Consider the following 23831-nt stretch of genomic DNA (forward strand, 5'->3'; position numbering starts at 1 on the left):
TTAGATCTCCCAGTCCCTAAAAAGAACTTTGTATAAACTCTTCTTAGCCATAGGCCATATACAGGCTAAGTATTACTTGATAGCTCTTGATAAAACTTATCGATGATCACTTAACTGCACTCCATTAAAAACACTGATATCCGGCCGGGTGCAGTGGCTCACATCTGTAATCCCAGCACTTTGGGAGGCTAAAGGTGGGCAGATCACAAGATCCAGGAGATCGAGAACATACTGGTTAACACGTTGAAACCCAGTCTCTACTAAAAATACAAAAAATTAGCTGGGTGTGGTGGCACGCACCTGTAGTCCCAGCAACTCAGGCGGCTGAGGCAGGAGAATCACTTGAACTCAGGAGGTGGAGGTTGCAGTGAGCTGAGATTGCGCCACTGCACTCCAGCCTGGGCGACAGAGCGAGACTCCATCTCAAAAAAAAAAAAAAAAAAAATTGATATCCATAGAAATTGTTTCTTTAAAAAATCATTAGCTTCATAAAATTATAATAAAATGGTTTACTCTAAAAATAAAGTTTCTGCTAGGTATCTTTTCTTTTCATCACAGATTAGTTTAAAATCCTAGTTAATTAGAATAAAGTTTTCTAGAGCTAGCTTCATTAGTAATGATAATAATAATAAAAGCCAACATTCATTAAGGACTTACTATGTGCTAAGCCCTTTTGTATTATCTCATTTAATCATCACAACAATCCTATTCTTATCTCTGTCTTATAGTTAGGGACACTTATGAGGCATAGGAACCCTATTCCTTATCTATGAATTGGTATTCTTTTAAAAAAACTTCAGATGAGGCAAGGGGAACATCTTTCCAAATTACTGAGAGCTTTTCCCTAATTAGCTTGAAAAAAGTCTTCAGATAAATCTACCAAGCTGAGGAGGAAATTATTTGAAAAGGTTAGCACAGAAGAATGGCCGTCCTTGGAATTTTCTCTCATAAACACCTTTCATAGATTAGGCTAATAAGGTTTCTGGGAGTCCTCCTCACAGGAAATCTGCATGCCTGACTGATCCAAGCTGACTGAGGTCAAATCATTCTTCACTGGGGGAACACGTTGGGTTTTGGACTCAGAACCCCACTTTTCTCGGAATGCTGAAGGCCAGATACCATTCACAAATGATTTGCAGCAGAATATTGCTTGTGTATGAGATTCAGTGATTTTTGCCACCAAGAAGTTATAAATTGAGAAAATAAACCCAGTTATTTTTGAAGTAGTTTAAGATATTTTTAATGTGAGGGCTTGGGTTTTTTTTTTTGTTTTTTTTTTAAGTTTCTTTAGAAACAGTTTGCCTGCTATAACTGCATCTCAAAGGAAGGTACTTTCAATAGAGAAGCTTGGGTTCAGAGGTCTCAAAGGGACCTTAGAGGACATTCAGTCCCACTCCCCTTACTTTAAATATGGGCAAATAGGCCCAGAGAAGGGAAACGACTTCCAAAGGGCATAGATCAAAATGTAGGAAGCCGACTCAAAGTGCTCTCCTGCTCCCTTCTAGTGCCCAGGTTGTCCTGGATATAAGCCCATCTAAGCACATCCACCCATGGAACTAGCAACACCTTCTGAACCCAGGTGATGACAACATTCAAAAGTATTTGGGGCCAGGTGCAGTGGCTCATGCCTGTAATCCCAGCACTTTGGGAGGCTGAGGCGTCCAGATCACCTGAGGTCTGGAGTTCGAGACCAGCCTGGCCAACATGGTGAAACCCCATCTCTACTAAATATACAAAATTAGCCGACCGTGGTGGTGCATGCCTGTAATCCCAGCTACTTGGGAGGCTGAGAAAGGAGAATCGCTTGAACCCGTGAGGTGGAGGTTGCAGTGAGCCGAGATCGTGCCATTGCACTCCAGTCTGGGCAACAAGAGTGAGATTCTGTTTCAAAAATAAAAGAAAACTGGCAAATTCCTCTTAGCTATAATTTAGCTAATTTTAGATGAAATAATAACAATAACGTGAAAACTTTATTACAGACATTTCAAAGCATCCAGTTAACATTTCATACAGTATAGGCAGAGAACTGAAAGAAATGGAAAGAATTGAAAGAAAGTTTAAAGGGGTGAGGAATGGGGTACTGTATTATAGTAATCACGTTATTCAAAAAGTCTGCAAGTCCTTGCTGTGACTTCTGAAGTTGTGGCCAGATAGAGGCAGAAACCAAAATAATTCTTATTTCACATTTCCAGCCTAACTTCTCTTCCTGAGTTTAGTCTATTAAAAATATCATATGACACCAACGTTCATAGTGGCATTACTCAAAATGGCCAAAAGGTGGAAACAACGCCAATGTCCACCAACAGATGAGTGCATAACAAAATGTAGTATATATACACAACGAAATATTATTCAGCCTTAAAAACGAAGTACTGATCCATGCTACAACATGGATGAGCTATGCAGAGATGCAAAGCGAAAAAACCAGATACAAAAGGATACAGATTGTATGACTCCACTTATATGAGGTACTAGAACAGGCAACTTCATAGAGACAGAAAGTAGAACCATGGTTACCAGGGCTGAGAGGAATGGAGAATGGGGAGTGACTGCATAATGGGTACAGAGTGTCTGACTGCGATGATGGAAAATTTGGGAAATGGAAAGCGATGATAGTTGTATAATATTATGAATGTACTTAGTGCCACTGAATTGTATACTCAAAATGGTTAAAATGATAAATTTTATGTTATGTATATTTTACCACACACACACAAAAAAAGACATCAAAATCAGAACTACCGGCCAGGCGCGGTGGCTCACACCTGTATTCCCAGCACTTTGGGAGGCCAAGGCGGGTGGATCACAAGGTCAGGAGATCGAGACCATCATGGCTAACACAGTGAAACCCCATCTCTACTAAAAGTACAAAAAATTAGCCAGGCTTGGTGGCGGGCGCCTGTAGTCCCAGCTACTCGGGAGGCTGAGGCAGGAGAACAGCGTGAACCCGGGAGGCGGAGCTCGCAGTGAGCCAAGATCGCGCCACTGCACTCCAGCCTGGGCGGCAGGCTCCGTCTCAAAAAAAAAAAAAAAAAAAAAATTCGGAACCACCTCCCTTCATTTCTCAGTTGGAATCTCTAAACTGTATTTTGTTCATTCATTCCCACTAAAGCTGAATTTCTTCTCAAGACCTGCTTAAAGCTGACAGTGTCATGGACAATCTACATACATTCATACGCACAGCCACACACAGACTACTTTGTGTCCTGCAGTGACCCATCCACAAACAGTATCCACCCCAAGACTTTGCTGATCACTCCAACAAGAAGGCCCATGGCAAGCACTACTGGAGATCCAGGTAACCAAATGAACACCCCTTCAATTTCTCACCATGGGAGAATATGTATTCAGTATATAGATATTTTATCTATAAAGAAAACTGCGTGCATATATACCAGAAAGACCATCGGGAATTGCTCACCCAAGTCTGTTCCACCACACCCATGAACAAAGAGATTTCAGCCCATATATGGCTATTTTGGTGAAGTTAGCGATTTCAAGTTACACTGAACAGTGGGTGTCCTTAATGCAAATGCATATAATTAGGAGCTAAATCTTTGTACCTTTATAGGACAAAGGACCTAATAAGCTGGATGTACCACCTGTGACTTCTGAGGAAAGGAGAGCTTTTCATTTTTTCTTAAAAGAATCCGTTTCTCAGCCGGGCGCGGTAACTCATGCCTGTAATCCCAGCACTTTGGGAGGCCGAGGCAGGCGGATCACGAGGTCAAAAGATCGACACCATCCTGGCCAACATGGTAAAACCCTGTCTCTACTAAAAATACAAAAATTAGCTGAGTGTGGTGGCACGTGCCTGTAGTCCCAGCTACACAGGAGGCTGAGGCAGGAGAATCACTTGAACCTGGGAGGCGGAGGTTACAGTGAGCCAAGATCACACCACTGCACCCTAGCCTGGTGACAGAGTGAGAATCCATCTCAAAAAGAAAAAAAAAAAAGAATCTGTTTCTCATGAGGCAAAGAGAATCTGAGAACAAGTCTTCTGAAATAGAAATAGGGACTGGGGGGAAAGGATGTGAGTTTTGTATGTGATAGTCATAACCCATCACCCAGACCTGAGAGGTGCCGTCCTGTGCCATACCATGACCTTTACTCAACTTTAATTTAAAGATTTCCACAGCCTCACCATCTTTTGTGGACATGTTGCCAGTAGCCTGATAACTGGGTCTTGCAAGCATTTAGAGATCTCAAGAGTTTGTGTGTGAAGAAAAATAATCTCTAGTGATGCCTCCCACTGCCAACACACATGAACATTTAACACAAGTAAGCTGCCACTTGTAAAAAGTCCACTTGACATCAATCCCTCGTGCATCCTGAAGACATATGTCAAGATCACACAAGATTTTAGAAGCAAACATTTTTAGAATAATGTTTTGTTCCCAAAGTGCTTAATTAGCAGAAACACTGTGCTAGGGAACTGTCCTTGAATATGCACACATTTTAACCTTCATGTTATTTTTTCTGAAGCACAAAGTTTCCTCTCAGTGGATGGTCAGGAAATGATTGGGCACAGAAAACCAACCATCTGAAGTGTTGATTCGTAAAATGAGTTCCATCTTTCCACGCAGGATTCAGCTGCCTTCCAGGGTGACATTCCCTTTTATGAGGGGGAACATTCTTTGGCATCTAATGACCTTTTCTCTATTCATTTAGGATGAGCAATTCACCTATGGCCTACTTATATCTGAACTCTTTCAATACCACCAACCTCTTCTGTCCGCTTGTGCCATCTTCCTACCCCCAATTTCAACCAATTATGTTTTATAAGACATCAGTTAGTGAATCACAATTCAAATGAACCCATCCATTTGCTTAGCATCAAGTGGCCCCTGGAGTTGCTCCATTTGAAGCCCATAGGCCAGAGTTACATACGGCAGGCTTGCAAATGAGAACAGGGTATGATTTATTTATGACGACCATATGTGTTTGATGCCCAATTCCAGCAGGTTGTGGCTTCTCTTGCATGTCTTGGTCTGGGATGACCTATCTACTCAGTGTGTCCCATTTCAGGTACCGTATTTCCATGCTGGGAAAAGACAGCTGACGACTGGCTGGGGGGCTGCACATACAGATGCTCCTAACCCTGCTTGCCACATAACAATCTGTGACCAAATGCAAAGTGGGCCAAATGTAACTTGCTGCACAGGTTTGCCATGTACAATGGTTTTCAGTGGTGAGTGGAGAAGTAGCTGCTGGAATGACTGACTATGTGGGGTTCATTAAGCTGTTGTGCATTCACCCATGAGAAAGGCCGGGATGCTTGTGAAGGGAGCTCCACTCTTCATTTCAGAAATTTTAACGCCCCACCATTTGGCAGTGATGCTCCCGGGGAGAATGGCAGATATGCATCAGAAGGTTCAAACGTGGAGTCCAACTGAAGTGCAGTAAACTTCTGCCTTCAACAGTCTCACCCCCCTTTACCCCCCAGTTGTATTTATACTTTGAAAGAAGTTAACATGAAGCAGTAGTCACCTGGGCGTGCTCAATTTTTGACAAGCCTTAGTCACTCTGTACCCAGCAGAACAATTCACATTATATTCGAAATCCTGTGAAGATTCTGCCACACATGCTAACACTAAAATGCCAGTAGCTCCACTTACCTTCTTTATTAAGCCTCATAACCTCCCTGCTTTTTCCACCCTCTTTTCCAGCCTCTTCTAAATCTACATCTGCAGATGAAAAAGAAAAGGAAAACAGAAAATAAGGAAAAAAGGGGGGAAAAAAGCCAAAGTCAAGGGGGGAGGGAGAGTGTTTATTTGCAAACAGATCGATATAAATACTGTATATGAAATTCTTTCAAAAATTGACAATGCAACATTTCTCCCAAGTCCGGGTTTCCATCTACCTGGCCCAGATAGGTACCCAAAAAACTATGCAAGCAGCAACAGAGTAGCCTTTTAAACGGACAACACCGTGGGGCTGCGAGCCCACCCCGCGGGTTGCCACGGGGAGCCGGGCACGGACAGACAGACAGCCCTGGCAGCCGGGCCTCTCCCTGTGCATTGATGATCTGTCTCTGTGTGTATTTATTTAGAGAGAGAGGGAGAAGCATGGAGGACACCGGGGGCCACTCTCTCTCTCACACACACACTTTTTCCCAGTGGCTCTAGGTGAATGGAAAGGTTACAGGATAATAAAAGGAGGAGGAGGCGGTGGGGTTCTTACTGTCGGAGCAGTGTAATTTGGCGGCGTCGATCCAGGAGGACCAGGGTTTGCCCAGAAACGCCTCCGGACTGGGCACTTTGCGATCCAGTGTCGCCATTGCTCTTCCTTCTTGTTGCTTTTTCCCTGTTCCTTCGGCAGCAGCAGCCGAGAGACACGGGATTCGAGAACGCTCCGACGTCATCTTCGGAACGTTCCGACATTGAGTGTTCTGAAAGGGGGAGGGGGGGAGGAAGGGCGGGATGGGAGGAGGGCGGCGGAGGAGGAGGGGAGAGGGAGCGGAGGAGGGGCGGGCGCTCTGGCTCCCGGAGCCAGCTCGGTGGGGCTTGCGCGCCCGCGGCCGCCAGGGGCAGCAGAGAGGCGCCTGCAGTCCGCGCCCGCCCGCCCGCCGGGGGCCGCCCGCCTGCCGGGGAGGGGCCGCACTGACGGGCGAGCGCCGCGTGCCGGAGAGTGGAGGCTGCAGAGCGCCCGGCAGCCGGGATGCAGCGGCGCCGCCCGAGCCCGGGGTGCCAGGGGTCGGGGCACACGGGGAGAGGCCCGACGCGGGGCCGAAGGAAGGGTGGTCTTTCCCGCAGAGTTGCCGCTGGAGGACCGAAAGTTTTTGCAGGCAACCCTTGCTTCCAGCTTGTCCCTCTCTCCCCGGGTCCCTGTCGCCCACCGCGAGGCGCCGCCGTGGTAGACCCGACGGCTTGGCGGGGAGGAGGCGTGAGGGGTTGCGACCCCCACCACCACCCGAGCCAGGGAAGGGACCCTGGTGACCTCTCCTCCCAGCCTTCACCCCCGTCACCCCTTTCTTCTCTTTCCTGGAGGACTTTGGACCGTGGAGATTCTGCAGTTGTTGCTCTGGGAGCTGAAACCAGTGGGTAGATGTGGTTCTGAAATGCAGGTGAGTTTGGGGCGTGAGGAGTTACCTTCCCATCTCAGGCTGCGGGGCGTGCAAAACTCAAAACTCAGGACCCCGGTCCCCCGGGTTCCACGCGCGGTTCGTGTCTCCGGCTCTCAGAGAACCACTGCGTGGACTTTGCTCCAGGGTCAGCAGAGCGGGAGGGCGAATTCACGGCTCTTGGAAGACGATGCTAACGGGCCTAGCTCCTGAGCCATTTCCAGAGCTCCCTGCCGTGAGACGAGAGTGGCCCGGGTTTGCGCAGGCAACCTTTGGCCAGGAATCTGATTCCTGGGAGAATCCACTTCAGGCTTAACTGCTCTAACCAGCTAGAAAGGGAGCGCTAGATTTCCTCTTGATTTTGGACGTTGGGTGCTTTAGTTGAGATTTTCACTCTTTAAAGAAGGCTTTAAAATGTCTTCTTTTTAACAAAGCCTTTGTTTACTAGAATTATCTAAACTATATGGACACCGCCCTCACCCCACAATCGACATATTTTTTTTTCTCTCTTTACCCAGCACCCTTTTAGCTCTCACCACTGCTGTTTCCCAAGTTGTCACAGCTGAAGCGCACTGATTTGAAGTTGCTTTGTACGGACTGAGTTCTGCCCTGGCTGAGCCATCTAATAATGTCTCTGAGCTTGGCACCCTGTATCTCTAAGCCAGTGTTAAGATGGGCGAGGAATGAGTTGCTGCCGATTTGCCTTTAGTTGTGATGTTTGTGTGAGTTGGCTTGTTTGTTTCAGACTCAGATAACTGCACTTGCCTTTGCTTTCTTTGGAAGGGCGCCTACATAGCTAAGGTGTCGCTTGGTGAACAATTCCCATTTTAAGAATTGGTGGAGTTAACAAATATTTATTACTTATTGACCTATTGTTATATGCTAGACCCTGGGCTTGACATTTCCTTCCTTCCTTCCTTCCTTCCTTCCTTCCTTCCTTCCTTCCATCCATTGTAAGACAACCCATATTGCCTGTTATGGAACAGCTGCCTTCAGGAGGGAAAGATGAGTGAGACCTATCCTCACCCTCACAGAGATGCAGTCTGGTGGTCTCTGGAAGAAGGAAATTGTGAAACTTACCGACTCCTTGGGAAAACAGGACAGGTACACAGGGACTGGCCTGTGCAGTGGGTGGGGTGGTCTCTCAGAGCTGTGCCAGTTCATAGGAGGAACTGAAATCTAGTTGGGAGTGAACAGAAACTCCCAACTTCTCTGTGTGACAGAGAAGATGGGATCTGCTCTGCATCTTGGAAATTGCCAAAGATTAGTAATGGTAAAGTGAAGACTGGTCTTGCAGAGGGAGGGGGAATGATGGTATTAGCAGAGGCTTCAAGTTGAGTATAAACATGGTGTGTTTGGGTGTTGAGCATGGTTTTCCTGGGATGGAGAATTGTTACTGGGGTTTGGGGGTGATACATTTGGATACCCAGGCCTGGATCAAATTATGGAAGGCACCGAACAGCAGTCTAAAGAGTCTGGATTTTGTTTGACAATGGGGAGCTACTGAAGGGCTTTCTGTACCATAAAGATAAGTTAAAAGTGTGACTTAGAAAGATTGGAGTACAGAGCCTGGTTAGAAAAGTAGTGCTGCAATATTCATGGTGTGAAGAGATGAAAGCCTGAACTATGGTGGTGCTATGCAGGTAGAGAAGAGGAGACAGATGTGAGACTCTGTGAAGAGAGCACCGGATTGGTGGGTTAGACTAGATTTAGGGGTGGGGAGAGAGAATGCGAGTGCTCTGAGGCATGAATAATTAGATGCTGGAACATTTTCCCTTTCCCTTCTGCTTCCCTATTTTCCCTCTATTTATTATCTATTTTGGTGTTTATTCCCATGTTGTGCATGCAAGGAAGGTGTGGGCAGCCGCTGATGTGGCCTCAAAAGTCTGTACCTCCTGGTGTTCATGCCCTTATGTAATCCTCTTTTCTTTAGTGTGGGCTAGACTTAGTCACTTGCTTATAACAAATAGAATATAGCAAAAGTGGTGGGATGTCATTTCTGAGGTTAGGGTACAGAATGGCTGTCACTTCTGTTACTCTCACTCTCTCTTGCACGCCCTGGCTTGCTCTAAGGGAAGCCCACTTCCATGTTGTAAGCCCCCCTATGGAGAGGCCTGTGTGGCAGGTAACTGAGGGAGGCCTCTGGTCATTAGCCAGTGGGGAACTGAGGCCCTCAGTACAACAGCCGGTGAGGAGCTTAATCCTGCTATTAGCCATGTGAGTGGGCCACTTGCTGAGAGTCAGTGACTTGAGTTTCCGGAATGCTGTCTCCTCTTCTGGGAGCCACTATAAACCACTCAAAAACATCAAAGGTGGCTTGTCATCAGAAGTCAGGGCACCTCAGTTATAGTGAAGCAAATCAATAGTTCCATATTTTAGCATGAGCTTACTTTCCCAGCGGAGTCTCTCAAATGGAGGTTACTACACAGGACCTTGAAGAGGGTCTGACAGCCCAAATATTATTTCCTTCTATTTGGGATAATTTTACTCTACAGCATAGTAAATTGTGGGCTAGGATCTAAAAGTGATTTAGCATCTCTACAAAAGAAGACTTTATATGCATTGCCACGTTTAATTGGTAACAGAATACATCTACATTGTTATAGTTAGTTATGGAGTATAATTGTGGAGTTGCTTTACTCTAAGCCTTCCCCAGTCTCTCCATTGACTATAGATATAATAATACTGACTTGTTGAAACTATAACCCACCTATGACTGTGTTGGATAACATGACTGTCAATCAAATTGCATAACTGAGAGGCAGAGAATAAAGAAAGCATTGCTTATCAAACTACTAGACATTTACACTTGACTTTGGATGAAAATTGAGGTCAATTGGAAGTAATGTTCAGGTTTACATGCTGTATATGTATTATATACATATCAATACTCATATATCAACTATATATGGTGGTTAATTTTTTACAGAATTGAATTCCTTTTGGTAGTAAATAATTACAAATACTGTTAGAGGCAACAAGAATCTAATACATCCTTAATAAGGATAAAGTGACCTGTAAAACAGTAATTTAAAGCATATTAGTATAATGTCTATGTGATAAAACTATCTAGCAAAGGCAAAACACCCTCTTCCCCTCATGATTAATGTTTAGGGAGATAAAAGGGATGTAAATATTTTTATTGTTTTATTATCTTTCTTAGGAAAATGACAGTGTGGTTGGTTTAATTAAAAAGGAGAGTCTCCCGTAGACGAAATAAAGAAATCTGTTCTATGAAGATGACAATGGAAAATACCTATTTAATTTGAATAACACCTGGTTCTGTAGAAATGTGCATCTAATATGTATCCTGCATTCACTTAGTCTGATTCATGTGCTGTTTCACCACATTATTGAAAAGAAGAGAAGAGGGAATATTAGCTCTCTCATTTGAGGATATTAAACTCCTGCTGGGGTTGAGGCACCGTGTGAGCACCCTACTTCCTACCTAGTGTGTTGGGAGTTACCTGGAGGCAATGAGGAGAAAATGACATGTTCCATTAGAATGAGGCATCCCCGGAATTGTTTGATGTTCTTTGCCTTAATTGAATCCATCTATCCCATCTGCCACTCTTCTCTCTAAATTTATTTCCCTAACCCACTCTCCCTGAGAATTACAGTTTGGGGGAAATTTGTTACCTACGTTGTTACCTTTTATGAAAGCTCTCGGCATCTGGAGGGCAGGTGTGCCTTCTACTCTGCCTTGCTAGACAACTTTACCTGCCTCTTTCCTGCCCCTTGCAGGCTGCTGGATTAAAAACAGGACTGGATAAAAGGCCCCCAGTAGCAACAGAAGTGGGAACGAAAATAGAAATTCCAGGCTTTTACTTATTGGTTTCAATACAGATCCCTAGCCATGTGCCAGGCCTGGCTAACCATGGACTCTATTAATAAATATAACTACACAAACATTTGCATTCTGACTGGGGCAGAACAGCCAGCACGGGAGTGTGTTATCTCGAGGGAAAGCTGGTCTTAAAACTCTTGACTGATTCACCTGTGACTTTGGTCAGTCGGTGCTCCCTGGAACTGCTCTGGTGCTGAAGGTTGAGGTCATCTCTGTTCCCCAGAATGTGGCAGATCCAGCCCCATTCCTGACCACTATCCTTTTGCAAGGGTGAGACAGGAGAGATGATAACTTCTCTTTAGGATTCTTGTAAAAATCACTTTTGGCCCTTAACCTACATATAAAGAAAGTTAACATTAATGCACACATATTATTTTGAGCAAAGCCCATCCATATTTTCAAACCTACCATTTGCTATGGTGTGGGAGGCAGTACAGGGTGGAGGCCAGAGCATAGGCTTGAGATGGGCAGGTGTGAATTAGAATTGCCCTTTAGTCATTTGCTTGAGAACCTGCCTTGATCCATCTGAACCTCAGGCTCCTCATCTCTGAAATGGGTAGTAAAGCTCTTCTCTTGGGATTGTTGTGAGGATTGAGATTCTGGGTGCTGAGCCCCAGGCATAGGGCTTGGCACACAGTGGACAGTGGTTCAATGTTCACTGTGATGATACTTCAGTTTCAGTGCATCATTTAGATAGCTGCCAGTCAGAGACAGGCTGACAGTCACCTAGGAGTAGCTCCTCTGGTTGCTTCTGAGACATCCTTCTGCTTAGAAAGGAAACTAAAGCGCTTCTCTCCTTTACATGAGCTGCTGGCCTGCATCAGTTATGTGGAGGCCTGTCCGAAACCTCTGCCCAAAACCTCCTCTTGACATATACATCATGGTAATACATAAATATACCTTTCTTCAGGAAAGGTCCTGAAAGACCATTTGCTATGCAGAGGAACTGCAAAATCCAGTTTGGTTGCAGACAAAACTGCCTTTGCATGATGAGGTAGATAGTTGTCTTAAAACTAAGCAGCGTATGATTTCTGCTTGTTATTGTTTTCTTTGAAAAATGTGTTTCTTACATAAAAGAAACTTGACAGTGAATTTTGAAAATCATATGATATGGTTTGGCTGTGTCCCCACCCAAATCTTAACTTGAATTGTATCTCCCGGAATTTCCACGTGTTGTGGGAGGGACCCAGGGGGAGGTAATTGAGTCATGGGGGCTGGTCTTTCCCATGCTGTTCTTGTGATAGTAAGTCTTACGAGATCTGATGGGTTTATCAGGGGTTTCTACTTTTGCTTCTTCCTCATTTGTCTCTTGCCACTGTCATGTAAGAAGTGCCTTTTGCCTCCCGCTATGATTCTGAGACCTCTCCAGCCATGTGGAACTGTAAGTCCAATTAAACCTCTTTTTTTTTTTTTGGAGACGGAGTCTTGCTCTGTCACCCAGGCTGGAGTGCGACGGCATGATCTTGGCTCACTGCAACCTCCGCCTCCCAGGTTCAAGCAATTCTCCTGCCTCAGCCTCCCAAGTAGCTGGGATTACAGGCATCTGCCTCCACACCTGGGTAATTTTTCTATTTTTAGTAGAGATGGGGTTTCACCATGTTGGCCAGGCTGGTGACCTCAGGTGATCCATCCGCCTCAGCCTCCCAAAGTGCTAGTGTTACAGGCATGAGCCACCGTGCCTGGCCTAAGCCTCTTTTTGTTCCCAGTTTTGGGCATATCTTTATCAGCAGTGTGAAAACAAATGAATACATTATGAATAAGCATGTTCTCCTCATGAGAAAGAATAGTGAAACAATAGAGATAAGGGAGAAATAACCCCTTCAAATGTGGTCACTCCTGTACCCCCAGGTCTGAAGGCATTCTTCATACCATTTTCTAGACATTTACCTACTGTATATGTCTGTCTTTAAAGGTATAGATGATATTGCTGTGTGTATTGTCTTTTTTTTTCTTTTTAATGTGAATACTATCACTTTACCGACATTTTTCTATAATTTTCTTTTTTCACATGTGCTGTTAAATGTCATTATATATCGAAATACCTCATTCTTTTAAACTGCTTCATGGTATTCCATAAAATGTTCCAGGGTCTATTTATGTGTTATTTTTTATTTATTTATTTATTTTGAGACAGACTCTTGCTCTGTCGCTGAGGCTGGAGTGCAGTGGTGTAGTCTCGGCTCACTGCAACCTCCACCTCCTGAGTTCAAGTGATTCTCCTGCCTCAGCCTCCCAAGTAGTTAGGATTACAGGCACCCGCCACCACGCCCGGCTAATTTTTGTATTTTTACCAGAAGTGGGGTTTCACTATGTTGGCCAGGCTGGCCTTGAACTCCTGACCTCAAATGATCCACCCACCTCGGCCTCCCAAATATTTATCTGTTATCTTATTGATAGACATTTGGGTTTCTAGTTTTTATGAAAAATAGGTAGTCAACATCTTTATTTTTATATATGCTTCCTGGGCACGTGAGGAAGTATTACTACCCAGAAATAGAATTGCTGGGTATGTGCATTTTTAATTTTAATGGTTCTGCCAGACTGTCTTCTGAAGTAGCTGAGTAATTTATACTTCCACTAGCAGTACAGAGATGTGCCCATTTCCTTAATTAATGCTCAACATTTTCAAACCTTTTAAATTTTGCCAATGTTATGAGTAAAAAAAAAAAATTTGATTTGTATTTCCCTCATTTGTGGTGTGTTTTTTGAGCATTTTCCTCTCATGTTCATTGTATTTGTACTCTGTAAATTGCTGTTAGTATCCTTTGATGATTTGTCATTGGTATTTTTTAGATCTGTTTATTGATTTGTAGGAATTCTCTATGTATTCTCAATTTGGATCTTTTCTCTATTTGGAAATACTGTAATTTTCCAGCTTGTTGCTTTTCTTCTTTTGACTTTGTTTATGGCATCTTTTCCACACACACTTTTTCTCCCCTTTGGAAACAGTCAACATTTCAGACTTTTCCTTGAGGCCTTTTGTTTTTTGTGTCTTGCTTAAGAAGACCTTCACTTCCTCAAAGTCATGAAATAGTTTCGTATATTTTGTCTTTATGCTTTATAGGTTTTTGTTTTTATATTCAGATCTTGGAATCTTTTGGTTAATTATGTGAGGTAAAAAATTAATTTTCAATCTTTTTTCAAACAGTTGCCATTTATCCTCAGAACCATATATTGAATAGTTTATCCTTTCTCTAGAGATCTTTCTTATACTTATTTTCCAAACACCTGGGTCTGTTTCTGAGCTCTTTTTCTGTTCGTTGTTTGAACTGTTTTTTTTTTCCTGCATCAATTAATTACTCTTCTTTAAATAATATGCTTTGTAGTCTAAAAAAAAAACTTTTTCATTATAGATTTAGTGAATTCTATCTCTAAAAAAGTTTTTTTTTTTTTTAATAATTCCTGGGAAGTGCGTTATACATGACATTGTTCAACATTTGCCATGTCCAGAAGATCATAGGAAACAGAACCTCACCTCATGCCCACAGGATGCTGTAAAGATGGGCCCGATGATGACAGCCAGCTCGGATCTTGGTGAAGCTTCCCGTGAGATGATTTTCCAAGACAAATATCTCAGACTTAGGGAAATGAATTATTGAGAGATATTGTCTTCTAATTATCTAAAAAGGCCAACCTCTGTGAGTGGTAGTTGGGAATTTTCTTGAATGATGTGGATGCTCCCAGCTGTCCATCAGGCCAGAAGGGAGAAAGTAGAGCCATGGAAAGTGAAGGCTGGAAGAGAGGGAGAGAGCAGACCTGAGACAGGGCATGGAACCCCTGGGCTTCTCAGAGGGGAAGGGACTGAAGGTCTCTCTGGGTGGTGGGAGAGAAGCAGATGAACCCTGTGGGCTGGGAGCTGGGCCACGCAGCGTCTGGAAAGGGGACCTGTCTGGAATGACCAAGGTGTGACTCTGGAATCCTTCAAATGCAGTACCCCATTGTAAGGTTTTCTGTGTTGTCATTTCTTTTACTTTACCCAAGGTTTTGTTAAATAACCGAGCCTTCGATAGCTGTGCTATGGGAAACTAAATTATGAGTTTATATTTCTGTAGGAGTCACAACAGGAAGGCTGCAAGTATCCAGCTCATGCCAGCCCTGTGTGGTAACAGCACCATTATTCAAGAAAAGATGGCAGTGCTGGGACCCCGGCAGGCAGCCAAGTACCAAGTGAGCAGAGGGGGATGCCTGGGCCATAATGTCATCCCTAACACTTGCCCCCAGCCCTACCTTTTAATACCCTGCAAAGGAGGAAATCCTGGAAGTGAGAGGCCAGAGTCTGGGTTTTATTTATATGACAGGAAGTAGAAGCTAGAACCTTTAAGGACATAGAACACCCATAGTAGAATTTAAAGTCCAGGTCTCCTTTGGTGGGAGGCCAGCTTGCTGTTTCCCAAGAATGATGCTACGGCCATGAATTTGAATTTCTGTGTAGGCCAGTGTTTCTCGACTGTGGGCAGTTTTGCCACCCCCTCCTCCCAGAGGACATTTGGCAATGTCTGGAGATGTTTTTGGTTGTCATGACTAGGGCGTGAAGGTGCTACTGACATCTAGCGGGTAGAAGCCAAGGATGCTGGTAAACTTCCTACAATGGAACGCACAGGACGGCCCCTATCTCAAAGGTTGATCACATCCAAAATGATAGTGATGAGATCGAGAGAAACCCTGATGTAGGCCAATTAATTTTAGTTTTTTTTTTTTTCTTTTTCATTTCTAGATAGTAAATGCCTAACTCTCATCAACTACCTTGCATTGTGGGCTTCTTCAATCAGAAATCTAGTAAGAGAGTGTGGTGGGGGCTGCGAGACCCATCATCACTACCAAAAAACCCAAAATCTTTTCACTTTCAATATATGAAGAACTAAATTATATAATTGGATGAATGATATTGTAGAGTCAGAGAATGTGAGCTCTCCATCTTATGGTTATAGTTATTATGTGATAATCAAGTAACGTGGTCTTCTTTTATTGTCTTTATCTTTCACAAACCATAGCTTTCCTACTCCAATAGGAAGCCTGATCAGTGCTAAGACACCGATACTAGATAGCTCTTATTATTGCCAATGTATGGATGATGAAACTGAGGCTCAGAGGGGAAGTAAAATAAAGCATGGTTTCCCCCTACTGGTTTATTATATTCCAAAGTTATTAAACACCTGGCCAGTACTGCTGTGTAGGTTGTACACTGTACAATTGTGTCCCTTCTAAGGAGTCACTGTTCAAATCACAGACATCAGAGATTTATTATGATAATTTTTCTGGCAGATGGCAGTAAAGTAGCTTATTCTAACAAAATCGGGACTATAAAGACTATTTTCTAACAGATGGAAGTCGAGTTTTTGAAGCAGGTGAGCCTCTTCCTAAAGCTCACTCAGGTGCTAGATGGACTAGCGGAAGGAATGGTGTCATTGATGTCTCTTTGGATGTTTAACCAGTTCATCTGGGAATTTTAGTTTTTGCTTGAAAAGGAGTCACCCTGTCTTGCCAGCCACGTGTTGGTATTGCAGAGTGATGCCATTTGCAAGTAATACATTTGAGTTGGCAGATTTCCCAAGGTTTCTTTTGTGTATGAGAAACATAGTGTCTTGGGTCATGGAATAAATAAAAGAGCCTTGGTATCTAATTTTGGTTGTTCACACTGCAGTTAGGGCTTAAGTCGTTGTAAGCTCATCTTGGAAGAAAGAGACATCGACATTTATATTAGTTTAATAAATTTGGCAGCGGGGAGGTGCAAAGAATGTTATTTCAATTATAGATTGACCCATGATTGATTTAGCAACATGCGTTGCTTAGGTTGTGATCGATGCCAAGTAATGGCAGGTGCTGGACTCTTAGGAGGGTGGGCACAAATGTTGGGGAATTGATCAATGGATGAGCTCCATATTGGCCGTCTACAGGGAGAATCAAAATACAAGTAAAATATTATAAGATGGGAGTGACAGCATTGCAGGTGTTAACACAGCCTGTCCAAGCTTTTATCCTTTGTACCTATGCAGCCATTTTTTAACACGAGACACTATTCTTCAACAGATTTGTTCTCTTCTAAGTTTGTTCTGAATCTGTAGTGTGTGTCATTTCATGATGTTTTAAAGGGGAAAAGGCCTTGCTTCAGTTGAGAAGGCTTTTATTTTTCCACTTACGCAAATACCCTGGCATTTAGGGTATTTGGCTAATTTAAAAAATTATCTCTTATAATGCCTTGTTACTACCCCAGTTTGCGTTGGAGGTGGAGTATACAAAGGAATTACAACCCCCACTTTATAAGCGGGCTAAGAGGGGTTGACAGACTTACCTTGCCTGGCCGAGTGCCAAGTGCCACGTGGTATAGACTAAGAATAGTTGTTTCTTACGAGGAGCTTATTTAGTTTGAGGGAGATTGTGTACAATCAATAATTAGGAAACAGGATAGCCTGTGAGAAGATGCTGATCTGATGTGCAGGTAATAAATGTCACAGGAGGCTGAGCAGCACGGATGACTGTGGTGGGCAGCAAAGGCTCAGGAGAGAGGAGAAACTTGAGCCTGGCTGTGAAAGGCAAGGAGGATATAAATAGCTGGTGGGCAGAGCGACCCAGGGCTGAAGGATGCGAATAGTGGCCATCTTAAGTAAGAGCCTCAGGTCACAGAGATAATAGTTCCCTGTATAAAGTCCTTAGTGGAAACCAGGTGAGTCTCAGGAAGTTTGGAATCATGAAGACTTTAAAAGAGTTGCACAATGTTTCCAAGATTAAAATCTGCAATGTGACATAGTATAGCTAATAATACAGTGTGTTCTTAGTCAAGTGGTATATTTCTTTTTTTTTTTTTTTTTGAGATGGAGTTTCACTCTTGTTGCCCAGGCTGGAGTGCAATGGCGCAATCTCGGCTCACCGCAACCTCCGCCTCCCGGGTTCAAGTGATTCTCCTGCCTCAGCCTCCCTAGTAGCTGGGATTACAGGCATGTGCCACCACGCCTGGCTAATTTTTTATTTTTAGTAAAGACGGGGTTTCTCCATTTTGGTCAGGCTGGTCTTGAACTCCCAACCTCAGGTGATCCGCCCACCTTGGCCTCCCAAAGTGCTGGAATTACAGCCTTGAGCCACCACGCCCGGTCTCAAGTGGTATATTTCTTTGAGAAATACTTTTTTTCAAGAACAAATCTCTAAATTAGGGCTCTGTCAATCCAAACGAGCTAATTAGGTGAGAAAGATGAACTTTTCAAGATCCTTTAGCCATCTGGTTGGCATGTTTAAAAACTACACCCAATCGTACTGATAAAAGGGTAGTCTCTACATTTGTGGCTTACCCTTGAACACTCCAACATTCATTCTAAGTAAGCTGACCAAACAGCTGAGTCTGCCTAGGGAGTCCTGGATTATGCTACTTGTCCCAGTAAAAGTATTAATAGCTTCGCCTTTCAGAATCAAAAGTGTCCTGGTTTAGATGATAAATTGTATGGCTACCCTAATTTTAAATAATGCACTTTAGTCTTTTTTGTTTACTCTGTGAGTTGTCAGTGGCCAAAAAGGATGTTTCCAGCTTAAGAGTAGTTGCCCACATGTGCATCCTCTTTATGAAATAGTTGTATTTTTTCCCTTGCATAGAAAGCAATCGTTGCAAAACATTTAGAAGGAAATGAAAGGCATAAATAAGAGTTAGAAGCCTATGAATAAGTGTTAATATTTTGATATATATGTAATGCCACACATTATTAATAATATATTTATATACCTTTAGATCCCCAATCTCCAAACCAAGCCACTTTATATATATTAAATATCTAGAACTATATGATAACATAGCCAATATAGATCAATATACTCACTTTTTAAATAATCACTTTTAAAGACTATAATATTCTAGTGATTTGTTCTTAAACTATAATATTTTTAACTAATCCCCAGTTTTGGCATTTAGGTTTTTCAAATATTTCTATATATTATTGACAGTGCTGCAATAAATGTTGTGTGTAGCTAAATCTTTTTGCACATCTACGATTGTTTATTTTTCTTTTTTCTTTTTGAGATGGAGGCTTGTTCTGTTGCCCAGGCTAACTGCAACCTCTGCCTCCTGAATTCAAGCTGTTCCACTGCCTCAGCCTCCCAAGTAGCTGGGACTACAAGTGCCCGCCACCATGTCTGGCTATTTTTTTTTTATTTAATTTTTTGTGATTTTAGTGGAGACAGAGTTTCATCCTTGTTGGCCAGGCTAGTTTCGAACTCCTGACCTCAAGTGATCCACTTGCCTCAGCCTCCCAAAGTGCTGGGATTACAGGTTTGAGCCACCGCGCCCAGCCTATGATTATTTCTTTAGGATGGTTTTCTGTAAATGAAATTGCCAGGTCAAAGTGAATGCACATTTACAGTTTTGAAATTGCCAAACTTTGCCAGGGTGTGTGAGGATTCCCATTTCCTCATGGCCTCATAGGTGCTATACGGATGATTCTTTTTCGTCTTTCAGTCTGAGGAGAGAATTTCGCCTCCAGCTTATTTCAGTTGTATCTCTGCTTATTGATGATTTGTATTTCATTTTTTTGTAAATTGCCTACCTTTCTTTTAGAGTGTTCACCTTTCTCTTAATGAATTGTGAAAGCTCTTTATATTTTAAATAAAATACCCCTATACATTATAAATTGCGAGATTTTTTCCTGACTTGCTATTTGTCTTTTAACTTTATTTATGGTAGATTTATGTGTATACAGATATGGTAGATTGATGTGGGTTCAGACAACATCATTTTACTTTTTATACAGTTATAGCTATCAGTCTCTTCCTTTACAGAGTTTTGTACTTTTTAAAAGGACCAGGTTTCCAACAAAATTAACCTGTGAAACTTTTACAGTCTTATCTGATGCTGTAAACCCCTTGATCTCCTTGTTTCCAGCTTTATAGTATGGGCATTGTAGATAGGTGAGATAATTTTTGTTTCCGTTTCCGTGGTTCATTATATCCTTCAGAAGGGGTTTAGCCACTTTGGAAATTAATTCACAGAGAAGTTACTGCAAGTAAGAACTAGTGATGAGAATTCTTTTCCTCAACCACAAAATAGAACCACACGTGCCTCTATTTGTATAATAGAAGGCCGTAATGGGAGTCAAAAGGGACTAGTTTGTTGAGAATCTTGCTGAATATATCATATTGTCCCATTGATGTGCTTTATAATTGCACTGATGTGTTTTCCAGAAAACTGTGGCACCAACCCAAGATTCTAATACTTAGTCAAGAAAATGCTACAGCCTGTTGTAGCTCCCCCAGAGCAAGCAGCTCTCCTTGGAATGGCGTCCCCAGGCTTCACGGCAGAGTTCTTACACCATGGTCAGGAGGGCGTGCCCCACAAGTACACATCCTGCTCTAGCTAGGACCATTGTGCCTGAGTTTGCATCTGTGCTGCATCCTTTGCTGATGTGCTGGCTTGAACCACATGTGAATCTCAAAAACCCCTTCTTTGTCTTTGAAGGTAGACTTGAACATCCCGCTTTGCCCTTGGCCCTTTACTGTGCCTGTTTGACCTTCTCAATGCTTACACCAGGGGTAGGGAGAGAAGAGAATCCCTCCTTCCTCTCCACCTTATAGTCTACTATAAGGTGGACTACCTTATAAGAGTCCACTTAGTTGTCCTCAGCCTCACCCCTACTTCCATCAGAGTCCCTTTTCTTGTGGACTGAGGGAGGGGAGGTCTTGAGCACCATTATAGCACCACTGTGATGCTGAGACAGGGCTTCACGTTGGCCCTCAGCTTTCAGAGCCTTTCCCCCTGCACTCACAGTGGGGACCCTGGGATCTACCCCAGGTGCAATCTCAGGGTGCCAAACCCCATTATCTGATATCTCAAGAGAACTCCATCATGGTGGGGTGTCTTGGGGATGAAGATCAAGGAGCAAATGTTTGGTTTTGATAAGAAATTATAAAAGAGCAATAAATGTGCTAACTGTAGAATAACCTGCTCCAACAGCAGGGAACCAGAAGTCTGGGGTCCAGACCAGGGGCTTGAGAATAGTTTTTATTATGAAATGACCCTGTTAGGGGTTTGATTGGCCTCCTCCCAAGATGCTGTACTTTTATATGAAGTGCATCAGGGGTCCCTTCTGTTTGGGGAAGATAAACTCATTTCCTCCTGCCTATTCAGTGCCATTTGGTCTCCCTCTCCCATCCTCCTGTTCAGTAGCCAAAGAACTAATTTGGCTACAGTACAACCCTCTTCAGAGTGTTGGGGAGGAAAAGAAATCAAATATGAACAAAGCCCACACCCTCTGTAGTGGGCAAAGCTTGTTTGTAAATAATTTTAGTCTTATTGCTCATTCAGTAATTCTGTATCCCTCCCAATAGGTATTGGCAGCGTGTCAGATGGCCACCAGTTATGAAGAGCTTCCCCGTTTCTGAAACCCCTCAGCTTCTCAAGGGTCTGCGAACTGGAGAAACCAGTTATGCTAAAGGAGTCATAGACCCATTCTTTTCTCTTTTTGAGGGCTGGGGTGGGGAATGGTAGAGCGGAACAACATCTTCTATTCATCTACTCCTTCAAGAAGCATTTACGGAGCTCTCCTCTGTGGCAGGCCCTACCCGAGAGGTGGAAAAGAGAAATCTGGACACATGGTATGTCTCGGTTTTCCAAAGGCATTTCACGAAATCAGTAATAAACTCTGTTGGGCTGAATGGCGGCCCCTGAAGATATCAGGTCCTAATACTTGAAACCTATGAATGTTACCTTATATGGTAAAGGCTTTGTAGAGGTGATTAAGTTAAGGACCTTGAGTTGGAGAGATTATCCTGGATTAGCCAGTTAGGCCCTAAATGCCATTAAATGTATCCTTATATAAGAAGGAGGCAGAGAAATAATGACATGCGCAGAGGAGAAAGCGATGTAAAGATGGAGCAGGAAAGATTTAAAGATGCTTGCGATGGAGATTGGAGTGAGACAGCTACACACCGAGGAACACTGCAGCCAGGGGGAACTGGAAGAGGTGGAGAACAGATTCTCCCCACAGAGCTGCTGGAGGAGTGAGGTATTTTGGCCCGTTGATTTTGGCCCACTGAAACAGGTATGGGACTTCTGGCCTCCAGAACTATGAGAGAATAAATTTGTGTTTGTTGACTCCTCCAAACTTGAAGTAATTTGTTATACAATAGTCCCAGGACCATCCTTGCAGGTAAAATGGAGACATGGGTCTAGAAGACAGTGCAAGTAGGTGTCAGGGTATTTGACCAACTCTGTCTATTATTCAATCATGTGGGAAATACTTACTGAGTGACTGCGGTGCTCCAGGCATTAGAGCAATGGATAAGGCAGACAATATCCCCGCTGACATTGGGGTAGGGGGAAGGAGCAGGTAATAAACAGGTAAATGAAAAATGTGAACAAGATAACTTTAGTGATTGACAAGTGCCTTAAAGAAAACAAAACAGAGTAATGTGGAGTAGGGGACGGGGATCCTTTTAGCCTAGGTAGTAGGAAACCCTTTCTGGTGAGAAAGCCTTGGAGCTGAGTCCTGAAGATCGTGGAGGAGCTACCATCTGGAGAGAGAGCATTCCAAGTAGAGTGAGCGGCAGGTGCAGAGGCTCTGAGGTGGGAATAAGCGTCCTGTGTGTGAGAAGCAAACAGAAGGCCCAGACCCCTCTAAGTCAACAGGGAGGTCATTGCTCAGGGAGGGCTGCAGGATTCTGTCCTAGGCTCTGCCCTGTACAATTTTCATTTTTTATAATTAAATTGGAAGAAAACGCATCATAAATGTGCAGGCAATATAAAGCTGGTAGGATGTGTATTGGGTTACAGTCAGGGGTTGAGTTTCAAAACACCTTGACAGGCACGAACAAAATGATGAACTTCAACAGGGACAAATTGTGAAATCCTGACTTGGGTCTAAGAAAAAGTATTTGCCTAAGTCAAGAATGGGAACCCGACTTGAGTGCAGTACTGGTGTGAAGTCCCTGAAGCTGAGTGTCAGCACATAGCTTGATGTGACTGCCATAAAAAAGTCAAGCACTTTTACAACTTTTTAAAACTATGGAGTACAGCTCCAGGGAGGAGGTAGCCAGGAGTCTGTTTGTGGAGGACTGAGTGGGTATCACATTTTATGGGGTCATAGAAACAGCTCATTATTTGTTTATTCAATTAATGTTTAATGAGCACATATTATGTGCCTGGCACTGACTAGGCTTTGGGGTAAATAACAGTGAATAGGATAGAAACATTTGATGACTTCATAGAACTTACTAATTCTAGGGAGAAGATAGACATGGCAGACTTAATTATGCACCTATCTTTTTCACTGTATTAGATTTGTTCAGATTATAAAATTATAGTAATAAAATAGCAATATCAAATATTACTGAAATATATAACAATAGGAAAAAATATGCCCTGTCAACTCATCCTCCCTCCCCAGACATAGCCACTGTCAACCAGTTTGTGCATATTTTTGCAACTTTTAAAAATATACATGCAATGTATTTTTAAAGCTTACAAGGGGAATCATACACTTCTGAATTTTGTTTTTTAGCTTCATATATCTGGGATATCCTCTCACATAAACACAAGGAAATCTACCTCATTCTTTTTAATGTCTGAATAATATTTCATGCTATGGATGTATTATAGTTTATTTGACTAGTATCTTGTTGATAGATATGTGTACTGTTTCCATTTTCACTATTATAAGGATTTGCAAACAATTGTGCTACATACCTTTTTATATAGCCTATGGTCATATTTCTAAAGGACGAATTCATAGAAGTGGGAATACTGGCTGGGCGTAGTGGCTCACGCTGGCTCACTGTGACATCTGTAATCCCAGCACTTTGGGAGGGCGAGATGGGCGGATCACCTGAGATCAGGAGTTTGAGACCAGCCTAGCCAACGTGGCAAAACCCTGTCCCTACTAAAAATATAAAAATTAGCTGGGTATGGTTGCGTGTACCTGTAATCCCAGCTACTCAGGAGGCAGAGGCAGG

General features: G+C 43.1%; 1 protein-coding gene and 1 long non-coding RNA gene across 21 annotated transcripts in view; one reads left to right on the forward strand and one right to left on the reverse strand.

The window, feature by feature from the left end:
* The window catches only part of ATXN7L1 (ataxin 7 like 1), a 269394-nt gene extending 262213 nt beyond the window's left edge, over window positions 1–7181 (reverse strand). For 6 of the 18 annotated variants that reach the window (XM_074035750.1, XM_074035748.1, XM_074035743.1 and 3 more), the window contains exons 1-3: window positions 7092–7181; window positions 6184–6391; window positions 5619–5687 (exon numbers count right to left, since the gene is read on the reverse strand). In XM_074035750.1, the coding sequence (XP_073891851.1) occupies window positions 5619–5687; window positions 6184–6364 (250 nt within the window). In that variant the 5' untranslated portion in view covers window positions 6365–6391; window positions 7092–7181. Of the gene's footprint in view, window positions 1–5618; window positions 5688–6183; window positions 6420–7091 lie in introns of those variants that run through there. The other 12 variants (XM_074035773.1, XM_074035772.1, XM_074035767.1 and 9 more) reach the window with 4 other exon arrangements.
* LOC102140357 (uncharacterized) overlaps window positions 6626–23831 on the forward strand; it is a 32595-nt gene continuing 15389 nt past the window's right edge. For 2 of the 3 annotated variants that reach the window (XR_001489641.4, XR_012432778.1), the window contains exons 1-2: window positions 6626–7066; window positions 21210–21476. This is a non-coding gene — a long non-coding RNA (uncharacterized lncRNA). The remainder of the gene's footprint in view (window positions 7067–21209; window positions 21477–23831) is intronic. The other variant, XR_012432777.1, reaches the window with a different exon arrangement.

Source organism: Macaca fascicularis, chromosome 3, assembly GCF_037993035.2.
Source record: "Macaca fascicularis isolate 582-1 chromosome 3, T2T-MFA8v1.1".
NCBI lineage: Eukaryota > Metazoa > Chordata > Mammalia > Primates > Cercopithecidae > Macaca > Macaca fascicularis.